General features: G+C 41.3%; 1 protein-coding gene across 2 annotated transcripts in view; it reads right to left on the bottom strand.

Annotated features, from left to right (window-relative positions):
- Positions 1-11,729, bottom strand: part of DOCK8 (dedicator of cytokinesis 8) — a 90,731-nt gene extending 79,002 nt beyond the window's left edge. Inside the window, exon 1 of one of the 2 annotated variants that reach the window (XM_017808328.1) lies at positions 11,472-11,729. In XM_017808328.1, coding sequence (XP_017663817.1) covers positions 11,472-11,524 — 53 coding nt within the window. In that variant the 5' untranslated portion in view covers positions 11,525-11,729. The remainder of the gene's footprint in view (positions 1-11,471) is intronic. The other variant, XM_017808329.1, reaches the window with a different exon arrangement.
- Positions 11,730-12,435: the final 706 nt, after the last annotated feature.

The following is a 12,435-nucleotide window of genomic DNA, read 5'->3' as shown; positions in this document are numbered from 1 at the left end:
TTTCAAAACCATCACCGAATACATGTGCCATCCTCCTTTTATACTGTGCTTTGAAAGTAATAGTTTAAAAAACAGTTTGCTCTTTTAGATTTTTGTTTTGTCTGCATTATGCCACCAGTTCACAACATAGTGATTACTAAATAAGTGTAAGGACTTATCTTCCAGCTCACATGTATTATCTGAGCTTCAAAGGGCTTCACTAAGAAAATGCTACTGTAATGCTGATAATTTTGTAAAACCCATAAAAAGTTTAATAGTTCTTGTGCCTTATTTTCATAAGAAACAACTATTAATAAGTGAAAAAAGCCTTCATTAATAACAACAATAAAAAATACCAAAATAAAGACCATGTAACTGTTATTCTAAGGAAATTTTTCTTTTTGTTCCTATAAGACTGTTTTTATTTTTTTTATCAAGGTTAAGGCTGGTATTTTTATCAATTAAAAAAAAGTCTATTTTGTCTCTTTCATGGCTGTCAACTTCAAATAAATTCACAGTAAATTTACAAATAGGTCTTTAATACTGAGTACTTGAAGAGCCAGAGGAGGAGATAATGCAAATGGGACAGAAGTAGAAAACTAATTTCTGTTAATATTTGGCCCCTCATTTCCTAAGAACACAAATTTGTGGAGCTTCAGTGTGACCCTTCTGTGAAGGGAAATCCATGAGGGTTGTTTTCTTTTTTTTTTCCAGTTACTTCTTAGAATAACTTTTTTTTTTATTAAGAGATGTAAGTTTAACTAGCAAAAGTAGAATCATTTACTAAGGCATTATACCTGAAGAAAAATTAACCCAATTGCTAGTATGTGAAGATATACTGCTATTTTCTAGTAACCACAGTCGTGTTGGGTCAAGGGTTGGATTTGATGATTTTGGAGGTCTTTTTCCAACCCAATTGATTCTATGATTTTATGATTCTAGAACAGGGAATTTTGATTCAACTTCAGTGAGAGCCTGAGCAATAACTAAGACACGTTTGAAAGCTGGATCTTTTGCTCACACTTTTCAAAATAAGAATGTCTAAAGAATCTGGCATATGCTAACAATTATGTTGTTAAAAAGAATGTATTTTTGTATCTGCTGGCTATCACTACAATGACAAATATTTCATAGAAATTATATTACATACCCTCAAAAACATATTTGGATGATATAAAACATTTTACATCATAAGTTATAAACTGCATTTCACTTAATGATTTATCTGGAAAATTTCAAGCGTGGAGAAAAGCTACATTTTACTATATCTTATAAACATGAGGTTTTGGTTCTATACTGATTGTAAAGCTCAGATCATGTGACAACTGAAATAATATGTGCTCTTACCTAATCCAGTTTGCTTGACTTCGGGGAAAAATACTAATATTAAATCCAGGTGTGCTCACTCCCTTACAAGAAGTCTCCAGGCCATTATTACTGAAGCTCAGAAAACTGTGATTCATCATATGCAAGTATTATTCTACAAAAGTCATGAGGAAAAGTATTGTGGACTTTTTGCATGAACTTGGCCCAAAAGCTGATCTAGGCCTGGATCAGTCCAGAAATTACAAAAATTATTTTTCTGTAACTGAATTCATTATGGCAAGCATTTAGTGTAATTGCGTTATCAGTAAGCACTTTCACAGGCTATCCTTTTTTTTACTGCTACAGACCACTGTATAGTCTGGTGTGTGTTTTTCAAATAAAATTTTAAAAAATCAAGTCAGAACAGAAAAAAAGGACAACTATACTGACCTATGCTCATGAACTGTAATTTTTAATGACCCTAAAACCTGAAAATGGTAGAAGGTATAAAATACAACATTAAATATTTCTTTCTTGCTAGTTCTCCCTTCACAGTCAAAAATGGAAACTGTTTGGAACGACAAATAAGAAATGTCCATACACAGAACCTGGTGGACATAAAAATGGTTCTCATTTGCATCTACATTTTCCTTTGGTAAGCTTCAGGTTTCATATGCCAAAAAAAAAAAAAAAAGAACTTCACAATCTTAAATTGTGGTCTAACCTTTACCATGTACATAGATATCTGAAGTCTAGAAGGGACATAATGTCTTATAAAATGATTTTAGAATGCAGCTTTTCTGCTCAGAGCCTAAAGTCTATTTCCTGCTCACCAACCATCTTCCAGAGAAAAAGTAAAAATCTTATTACTCTAATCATGTATCAGGTCTGATTCCAGTGATTGCACAGATATGCAAGTACTACAGAACACCAATCTTTAACAACTGTAATAGAAAATAGATGGTTATATTTTGAACACTATGTAAGTACTCAGTATGCAGTCAGAGAGCTTCCTAGCTGTCAGTGACATCTGTCTCACTTGTAACAGCAGTATTCTGCTTGCATGACCAACTGTTCTCTAAAGACTGTTTCTACAGCTGCCTACCAGCCGATAAAGTGTACACTTGTATTATGGAGCCTATCTTTCCTGCACTTTCACAGATATGGCTGGGTGGGCCTCTGTTTGTCTTCAACTCGTTATTTAAAAATTTGACTACTATCACCTTGATTGTGTGGCAGGCAGACCACTCCAGAAAGGGTAATCATAAATTTGGGGTAAGCAATACAAACCAAAAGTAAGTCACTGTGAATAACCAAAGGCACTAGTATCCTTTGAAAAGTAATTAAGAGGGCATTTTCTTGCTGTTTCTTTTCTACTTCCTAAAAGTTAGTTGTATTTTAGGCAGGAAGTGTTACAATCTTTTGCAGAGTGTGCCAAAGGAAAGGTCTGTGCATTAAATCTTCATGATGGACACTACAATGTCAAATGTAGTTGGAGCATCTTGGATAACCTTATCTTTGAAAAATAAGGAGATACAGGAATCTCTAACAACAGTATGAAGTAATAATCTATGGCATAATCTTGATATATGATATTGCTTTCTTCTTCAGCTTACTCCTGTAACTGATTTACAATCCACTCTGCTAGAGAAGGAAGCAATGTTCACAGAGTTTCCAGTCAGAATTAGAAGTAAGGACAGTCTTGCACAGACTAGCATGGCTTTGCACATTATCTGCTTTTCTTTTTATTATTTTTGTGCTTGTGTAAAACATGACAGCTTGCAACCCAAGCCTAGGCCGCAAGAAATATTGCAGTAGTGTTCCTCCTTTCATGTAATTGTCTCTCTTGTGACTCCTAGACACATTCAAGCTCATATGGCCTACAGCACAGCTTGCTCTCAGGTACCATTCAACAGGCTGTGAGGATGCAGACAGGCTTTGATATAGCTGATCTGAACTGCAATAATTACCAATGCCAGAATGCGAGATGCAACTGGTTTCAATTATACACAGTGACCAGCAAATGTATATTGCATAAATTTGTCGTTTGCTCAAAACATGTAAAACATATTTAGAAGTGTTGCACTGACATAGATTTAATCTAATTTGACTGCTCACTGGAAACACTCTAGCAAAGGCAAATGAACTATCTCTAGGGCTAACAAAAAGATAATCTCAGAGGCATTAAGAAGTCTCCTCTATTAACATTAGAGCTATTTAGAATAGATTGGATCCATCCCTAGCGTGCTTTAATATTCTTGACTTTGTGGTAGATTTAGAAAGTTGTTATTTTTCCAGTTTACATCCCTCCCTTGAAGTGGAGGAGTACCTGTAAAAATGTCCAAAAAGATGAGAGACAGGTTAATAAGAGCCATTTGAGACTTTTAATGGCTATTTAGTCCTCCTTATGTCTTCTGCTCACTCAAATTGCCTTGATTCCAAACAGAGGTGGGAGAGAGAGTAAAGCATCCATTTGCAGAGGCATCAGTGGGGATTGGCCTTTATGAGTAGCATATGAAGGAGCAGAGCTCCCTGTCTTCTCTCCCTTCTCTACACCTGCTTTAGAGCCAGGTACAATCTATTCCTTTGCTCAATACAAATCCAGAAGACACCAAAACAGTGATGCCGTAACAAGCTAGGACAAAACTGCTTGAAGTAAGCCAGGAGTAACTTTCTCTGCGAAGGACATTGGGTCCTTCATTTGTCTAAAGGAATCATATTTAAAGCTGGTGAAGTATGAGCTGCATGAGCAGACAATGAGCTGGACTGAAAACTTCACGAAGAGCTGGTGATCATTAGTGATGATCAGTGGCATGAAGTGTAGCTGGAGGCCATTAAATAGCAGCAAACCTCAGGGGTCAATAGTGGGTCCAATCGTGATTAACATCTTCATTAATGATCTGGATGATGGGGCAGAGTGTACCCTCAAAAAGTTTGCTGATGACACAGAAATGGGAGGAGAGGTTGATGCACCACGGGGTCATGCTGCCATTCAAGAGGGACCTCAAAGGGCTAGACAAATGGACTGATGGAAACTTTGCAAAGTTCAACAAGTGCAAAGCCCTGCACCAGGACCATCCCATCCCCATGCACCAATATATGATGGAGGGCACCCAGCTGGAAAGCCACTTTGCAGGAAAGGACCCAGAGGTCCTAGAGGACCATGACCACATTGGTCCTAGGAGACCACAACTTCATCGAAGTTGAGCATGAGCCAGCAATGTGTCATGGTGGCAAAGAAGCCAAATGTTATCCTGGGGTGCAGCAGGCAGAGTACTGACAGCAGGTTCAAGGAGATGATCCCCGCCCTCTGCTCAGTGCTGCTGAGACATGCCTAGGTTCTGTGTCCAAGTCTGGACTCCTTAGTACAAGAGAGACATGGATGTGCTGGACAGAGGCTGGTCAAGGGTGATGACGGTGATGAAGGGACCACAGCATCTCTCCAGTGGGGAATGGCTGAGAGAGCTGGGACTGTTCAGCCTAGAGAAGGTTCTGCTCAGGGGGGATCTTACCAATGTATACAAATATCTGAGGGGGCAGAGTAAAGAACACAGAGCCAGGCTCTTCTCAGTGGCTCCCAGTGACAGCACCAGAGGCAATGGGTACAACCTGAGACATGGGAGGTTCCACCTGAAACATTTTTTCCCATGAGGGTGACTGAGCCCTGGCAAAAGTTGTCCATAGAAACTGTGGAGTCTGACTCCTCGAGGTCTTCAAAGCCAACTGGATGTGGTCACAGGCAGCCAGTTCTAAGTGACCCTGCTTGAGCAGAGGGCTGGACAAGAAGATAATCTCCAGAGATCCCTTCCAACCTCAACTATTATATGAATCTGTGCAAGAAATAAGCAGATACTTTGGTCAGTTTATAATCTATCCCTATAAACCAGAAATGGAAAATACGCACTCTGGCAATTGGAAAGAAACACATGCTGAACTCAGCTGAAAAACTGGATAAAATTGAATAGAAAAGCTAATGAAAGGTGAAGAAAATTATAGTGATATTCCTGTATACTCCAATATTTCTATAGCTAAATTAAAAGATTCTCAAACAAATGGGACAAATAGTACTGGATTCCCCTAGTGACCTTCTACAATGGAGTGACATGGGAAGAGCAACTGATGTTACCCACCTGAATTTCTGTATGATCCCCCATAACTTTCTTATCTCTAAATTGGAGAGACATGTATTTGATCGATGGAGTCTTAGCAGTAGAAAGAACTCACTTGACAGCTTCATCTGCAGTGAATGGTTCAATGTCCAAAAGGAAACCAGTAATGAGTGGTGTTCCTCAAGGGTAAGTACAGGGAGCAATATCTTCATTAATGACATAGATAGTGGGACTGCACCATTGACTTGCCTGCAGATGTTATAGTTACAGGGGCCTGGACCAGTTTATCACTATGTGGGTATAACCAAAACTGTGTATTCTACACCCTCTATGTAATTTCTGATGGACTGTTAATAATGGATCATTTGCAGCAGCTGCCCAGGGCACACCTGACAGCTCAGGCTACAAGCTGGGTATTAAAGAACTCTGCAAGGAGTGTTTCTTTGTCTTCATGCTAATGACTCAACTGTGATAACTCCCTCTGGAGAGGCGTTAGCACCTTCACACTCAGCCTGAGGGGTCATCTCTGCTAATGGGCACTATTGGACTGGCATAATAGGCAGCAGTAACGACCTGGACCATCAGACTCCAAAAATATCCCATGACTCACAGAGTTAAATCACCCATTGTGAAACTCCCCCTCGGGGGAGGTACTGGGCATTCCCACCTGAACCTGAGCATATATAATCTTGGGGGTTTGGGACTTCTAGTACCACTCATCAGATCCAGAGGAGGATCAGAACTCCAACAGGACTGCGACTGCCATTCTCAACAAGATTGTGATCATTACTTCAACAGAACTGTGACCATCATCTGGACCAAGAGGTTTCTCTTCCTTTTACTTCACACCCAGGGAGGCCACGTGGTGCCGAGCACAGGGGTTGACAAACACCGTTCTGTTCTTATCCCATGGTGCGGGGTTATACATCTGTCTTTGTGGGTTAACACCAGTTTTATTCTGTATCACTGTATTTTTTGTAATCTTTTTAGTAAATTGTAACTCTGACTTGTAATCTCTCTTGAGTTGTGTTAATTATCCTGCTGGTTTACTTTTCAACCGGCACATCAAGCTGAGTGCAGCAGCTGATTCACATGATGGAAGAGATACTGCCCAGAGAGGGACCCTGACAGACTTGAGAAGCAGGTTCATGTGAACCTAGTGAAGTTCAACAATGCCAAGTGCAAGGCACTGAACAGGGTCAGGTCAACCCCCAAGACATGTACAGACAGGCAATGAATGGATTGAGAGCAGTTATCCAGAGAAGAAAGTGAGGGTACTGGTGAATGAAAAGCTGGACATGACCTGGCCCTGTGCACTCACAGCGTGGAAAGCCAACAGCATCCTGGGTTGCATCAAAAGCAGTGTGGGCAGCAGGCGGAGGGAGGGGATTCTGCCCCTCTACTTTGTTCTTGTAAGATCCCACCTGGAGTGCTGCATCCAACTTTGGGGTCCCCAGAACAGCAAAGGAAATTGACCTGGTAAAGTGAGTCCAGAGGAGAGCTGGAGCACCCCTCCTGTGAAGAGGGGCTGAGAGACCTGGGGTTGTTCAGCCTGGAAAAGTGAAGGCTCTGGGAAGACCCAATAGCAGCCTTCCAGAATCTAAAGGGGACATACAGGAAATATGGGGAGGGGTTTTTTACATGGGCCTGTAGTGATAGCACAAGGAGGAAAGGCTTTAAAGTGAAAGCGGGTAGGTTTAGATTAGATACTAAGAAGAAATGCTTTACTGTGAGGGTGAGTAGGCACTTGAACAAGTGGCCCAGAGAAGTTGTGATGCCCTAGGCTTGTTGGGGTTTTGAACAATCTGATTAATGAAAGATGTCCCTTACAATAGCAAAGGGTTTGGAACTACGTGATCATTGAAGGTCCCTTCCAATCCAAGCCTTTTTAGGGTTCTGAGATGTAAACCTGATCTTTATATCCCATGCACATGAACTTCATGTAATTCTCCAAAGGAGTTAAAAAAATAATCTCATTTATTTTTGTGGAAGTCTAAGAAAAATGCCCATTTACTATAAACTATTACTAACAGATTGCTATACCTAACATGAAACATGTACATCTTACTTTTTTCTCTTTAATCTGTTACATTTAATATTTGTACCAAATAAAAACCCACTACTATTCCACACGTATGTGTGTGTACTAGATTTTTATACTTACTACATAAATATATTACATATACAAAAGACTGAGGTTCTCTCTGCAGCTTATTTAATATATGTAAAGTTTGAAAAGAAAAAATAATTAACAGAAATAGCTTGGTGTATACAATGGAGTCTGGACAATGCTTATAAGTAATTCACATTTTATTATATCCATATAACCAGGATTTTACTGAAATTCAAGCAAAATATGCTGGCCTTAGCCCTGTAAAGGGGTTGCACTGAACAGAAATCTGCTATCAGAGTACATAGGAAATGGCCTGTTCTGCCACCGAGACAATTCTTGCACTGTACTTAACTCCTTTGCAACAGCCTTTATCATTTAGGGTAATTTTTTGTGAATCTTCAGACCTGAAACTTTGTGTAATATAATATTTAAGCTCACCTTTTCATTTCAGGTAGAAATAATTTAAATGTATGGTCATCATTAATGGAAAGAAGGATTCATGGCACAATTTGAGAATTTGGTATGAGTTTGACTTTTAATGTAAGCTTTTTAAAATTTGAAATCTTTAGCTAAATGTTTTCTTTAATATTGGTAGTGTGGGATCATTGTTCTTTTTAATATAAATCTATGCATATAAACTCATCCTTAAGTATATGTCTTAAAACTAGAACAGGAAAAGAAAATTTTGCTTGGCAACTGGACAGTTTCAGGAACAAGGAAATGAAATTATAGAAGTAAATGTTGAAAATTTGTTTTATAACACTTGTGAAATGCAGGCAGTGGTTGCCCATAGAGACAGTTGAGGAGTATGTCTGTTGGGAGGGTTTTTAACTGCAGAAGTCACATGTCTGGAAGTTAAATATGTTAAGGAGCTGTACTGCTGTTCTTGATAATTTTCTGTTTTGGAATTTGCATGTTGAAATGTTTTGAATGTACAGCATTGGTGACCAGTGCCCCAGGTAGGTGCCTAAAGCACAATTTTCTTCACTTGAAGTCAAAACAAATAACTACTACTGCAAAATCTATGTAAAAAGTAACATAGTAAATTACACTAGCTAAAGTGTAATAATAAAAAAAATAATAAATATAAAATCTCTTCTGTGAATATTGTGTTTATCCCAACACATAGCTGAGGCAAACTGATTAAAACTCATCTTTTCTGGTCTCTCAAACTGCTCAGCTGGTACATGTTAGAGCCCACACTTCTAGCAATGGTGATTTGTTTTTTTTTCTCAGCAGTTTATAAAATTATTTTTCAACTTTCCTGATTGCTGGGTACAAATACTGTGATTGGAAAGTAGATACATTTACATTACACAATGCAGATACTTAATTACTATCTCGGATTCAACTCAGCAAGGAAGATCTGTTTTTTCAGGCCCCATGCTGACTTCTAGCTGCCTAACTTGAGGGACACTAAAGGTTTGTTCCATCATTTCTACATATGAGATGAACATCATTATTCATAAAAGCTATGCTATTAAAACAGAAGGAACTACTCACATACATGCATTAAAAACATATGTGCAAGTCTTTGCAGGATTAAAAAAGGCAGGAAGCAACAGGTTGGGGCAACAGACATCAGATGGGTGGAAGGAAGAATAAAGTGATAGGAAGACATGGTTACGTGGGCAGGCTGCATACACAAGTTTGAAGGCATTTGAAGGCCTGTTTTTAAAGTTTGACCTAGCTTTAGACAAACGTCTTGCTTGTCAAGCAACAGCTGTTCTTGAAGCATCTGCAATGCTGGTGCTCATGATCGATAACACACACTAAATTTAAAGTATGATGAGACCATTAACACATAATGGATTACATCATTGCTAATTTTTTACAGAACAGTGTTATGCATAGTTCATAGGTTGGTCAGATATGTATTGCGGCTCACCAAGATACAGGGTACAACTTATGTAACTAGCAGGCTGATGATGTACTGAGGAACCAGAACAGAGCCTAGAATTCTGTTGTTCCTCATAAAAACAGTATATAGCTTAGTCAAGTCACTGGCAAGAGAAAAGGTGAGAAAAAACCAGGAGAGTTTGCATGCGAATCTGTAATGAATGCAGAGTAATTATACGGGCAATATACTAACTCCTGTAAATGATGCCTTGCCAGTAACATTCAATTTTCACTTAGAGTTGCATTTTGAAGAAGTAGATTCAGGAACTCTGAAGAGAAAGGAACAAAATTTTACAGCTGTAAAATAGTCTTTTGTGTATAGGAAGAAAGCTAACACACTGACCTATTATTCCCCTGATTCTGAAGATTACTTAAAAAAAAATCTAAAACACCACATTAAAAATGCGTCTTGCGAAGATCTATCACTCTATGGAACAAACTGCACTAGAGTCACGTAAAAATGTCCTGCTCCTTTTGAAGAAAGGGAAACATGTTCTGCTAGCAAATATATTTACTTTCTACTATACCGTGTCAAAGAGAATATTCATACTTGCAAAATAAACAGGCATATGGTTAAATCGGAATAATATTCAGAACACACTGATAATATATTTCAATATTTAACTTGCCATGAAAAATACTGAATATTTCACTATCAACTCAAAAGAAAAAGAAATTTAAAAAATTATAACAGTAGTTTAATTTCACAACAGTTCTTACTACCAAAACTTTTGTGAGCCTTTGTGAAACGAAGCTGGATTAATTGTTATGATTCTACTACTTTGTAAGGCTTTGTGACCCTCACCACAGCTCAGGAAAGCTGCCAGAAAGCTGACCCTAAAAATAGGAAGAAAGAAAATAACTCAAACCCTTTAAATATCAGCTAGTTACGCTTTTCGTTCAACCAAGTCTCCAAATGATCAGGAATTGTGGCAGGATACTGTAGTGAACTGTTCATCTGACAGCTCCCAAATATGAGGTCTCACTCTTGTGAATATTCCACCATAAATTTAAAAATAACTCCCAAAGGATACAGAAAGGTACACTGATGCATATTCTGCCATGGGAAAGGCACATCACAGAGGAGCTAATTTTATCCTCTCTGACTGCAAACCTCATGTCTTCCAACAAATTGCTGAGGAGGTGGAGTTTCTCTGCATACTTTTCTCTCTGGCACAGTTCACAAATCTTCAGTTTATATTACCATTATGCTATTTGTTCTTTTATGTGTCAGCAAACTCAGATACCTTACATCAACACCCTGGAAACACAGTTTTTGTCTCAAGATAACAGGACTCTTGAAAAGGAGGCCTGTTTTTTCCTTTAACCTAACAATATCAAAATAATGGTCTTGATTTCATAGTGCCACCACAGAGCACAGACCAACTGAGAGTCAGCACTTCCCTGGGAAAAGACACCAAAGTCTACGAGACAGCAAGTTTAGTTTCAAGAGTATGGTGTTCCCACAGCTGAGCTCTAATTTATTTGATTTAGGGAGGGAAGGGAGGAGGTAGATATATTTTCAGTCATCGGGGAATTTTTTTCTTTTCACAGATGAAAGGATGAAAAGAAAAAAAAGAAAAAAAACAACCCGGGGATGTATGTCATTGCAGTATTGATGCCCTACATAAAGTCCTCATTTTCTCAGGAGTGCTAATTTAGAGACCACATCATTTTGCCACTTCTTGCGGAGGGGTAAGGCCAACGCCCCACCTCATAGCCAGCGAGCAGCCCCTCCAGGGACTTGCTCAGACAGAACAGATGGGGAACAAACTCCTGGGTGAGACTGCAAGTCATGTCCCTGTCGGAGGACACGGACCCTCAACCGGCTTCGTCAGAGCAAACCTTGCTGCAGAAGCGCACCCCGAGGGTGCAACTCCCCGCAGGAGCAGCCCAGCAGCGGAGCGATGCCGCCCGAGGGCTGGCCAGCCCAGCTGTCTGGAGCTGGCAGGTGGCTTCCCGCCCCGGGGGTCTCCAGGGAAGGAGCCGTTCCGCCCCTACTCCCGCCACTTGATCACCTGCCTTGGCGGGGCTAAGAGTGGCGAGGAATCGTGAAAGCCCCTTACCTGTTGATTTTCAGGGCGAACGCCCTCCTGTCCGCGGCGGGTAACGTCGCCATACGGGCGAGTAGCCGCGCGCGTCGCCTGCCGATGAGGACCGAGACCAGCTGTACGCACGAAGGACGGCTTTATTTCATTTATTTATTTTTCTTAACTGCATGCTCCGGGCTAAAAACCGGACGATCTGCTGACAGTTATGGGTGTCAACTTCCGCATTTCACCTTCCTCACCGAAATCGGCTGGAGTGGGAGGGCTCTGCCCCAGCGCGTCTGCCCCGCCGCCAGCAGCGCCCACCCGGCATCCCGCGCACCCTGTGCCCCGGGGGCTCCTGCCGGCTGCCCACGGGCACTGGGAATGAGCAGGAACGTCCCCTCCCTCTTTAACACAGGCGAACTTCGAACCGCCCGTGGGCATTTTGGAGGGAAGCAGCGAGGAAGGCAAGTGCTTAGGCACGGTCAGGAAGGGAAGGCGTCGTGTACTTCTGGACGCGCACAGCTGCGGGAATCCCTACGCATCCCACCAGCCCTTCTTCTTTTGGAAAACGCAGTGCGGGTGTCAGACACCTCGGCCTCCACCCCACCACACCCCACACACCCCCTCCGGAGGTGGAGCGCTGCTCTGCTGCGGCAGGTGGGGAAGCAGCGGACACCGCCGGGCTCCAGACCGGCCCCGCGCCGCCCCCGGGCGCCGCCGATCCAGCCCGTCCTGCCAGGCGGAGCAGGCGTGGCCGCCGGGCAGGGCCGAGCAGGATTGGGCAGGGTAGGCCTGAGTAGGGTTGCTCGGAGCAGGGCAGAACCGCGTCTACCGCCCTTCAGGCAGGAGAGATAGTTACGGTCCTTCCTTCGGCCGCGCTGGCCCAGGGATGGAGTTGTTCGGGCAGGTAGGGATAGCAAGGTGTAAGAAGTAAATAGATGTCAGCTCTTTACCTGGGACGATATTTTGCCAATACACGGGTGCACCCAGACTGTAT

This window comes from Lepidothrix coronata, unplaced genomic scaffold, assembly GCF_001604755.1.
Source record: "Lepidothrix coronata isolate B3197 unplaced genomic scaffold, Lepidothrix_coronata-1.0 Scaffold22, whole genome shotgun sequence".
NCBI classification, from domain to species: Eukaryota; Metazoa; Chordata; class Aves; order Passeriformes; family Pipridae; genus Lepidothrix; species Lepidothrix coronata.
Note: the sequence above shows the minus strand (reverse complement) of the source record. Positions and strands in the feature narration are given on the sequence as shown.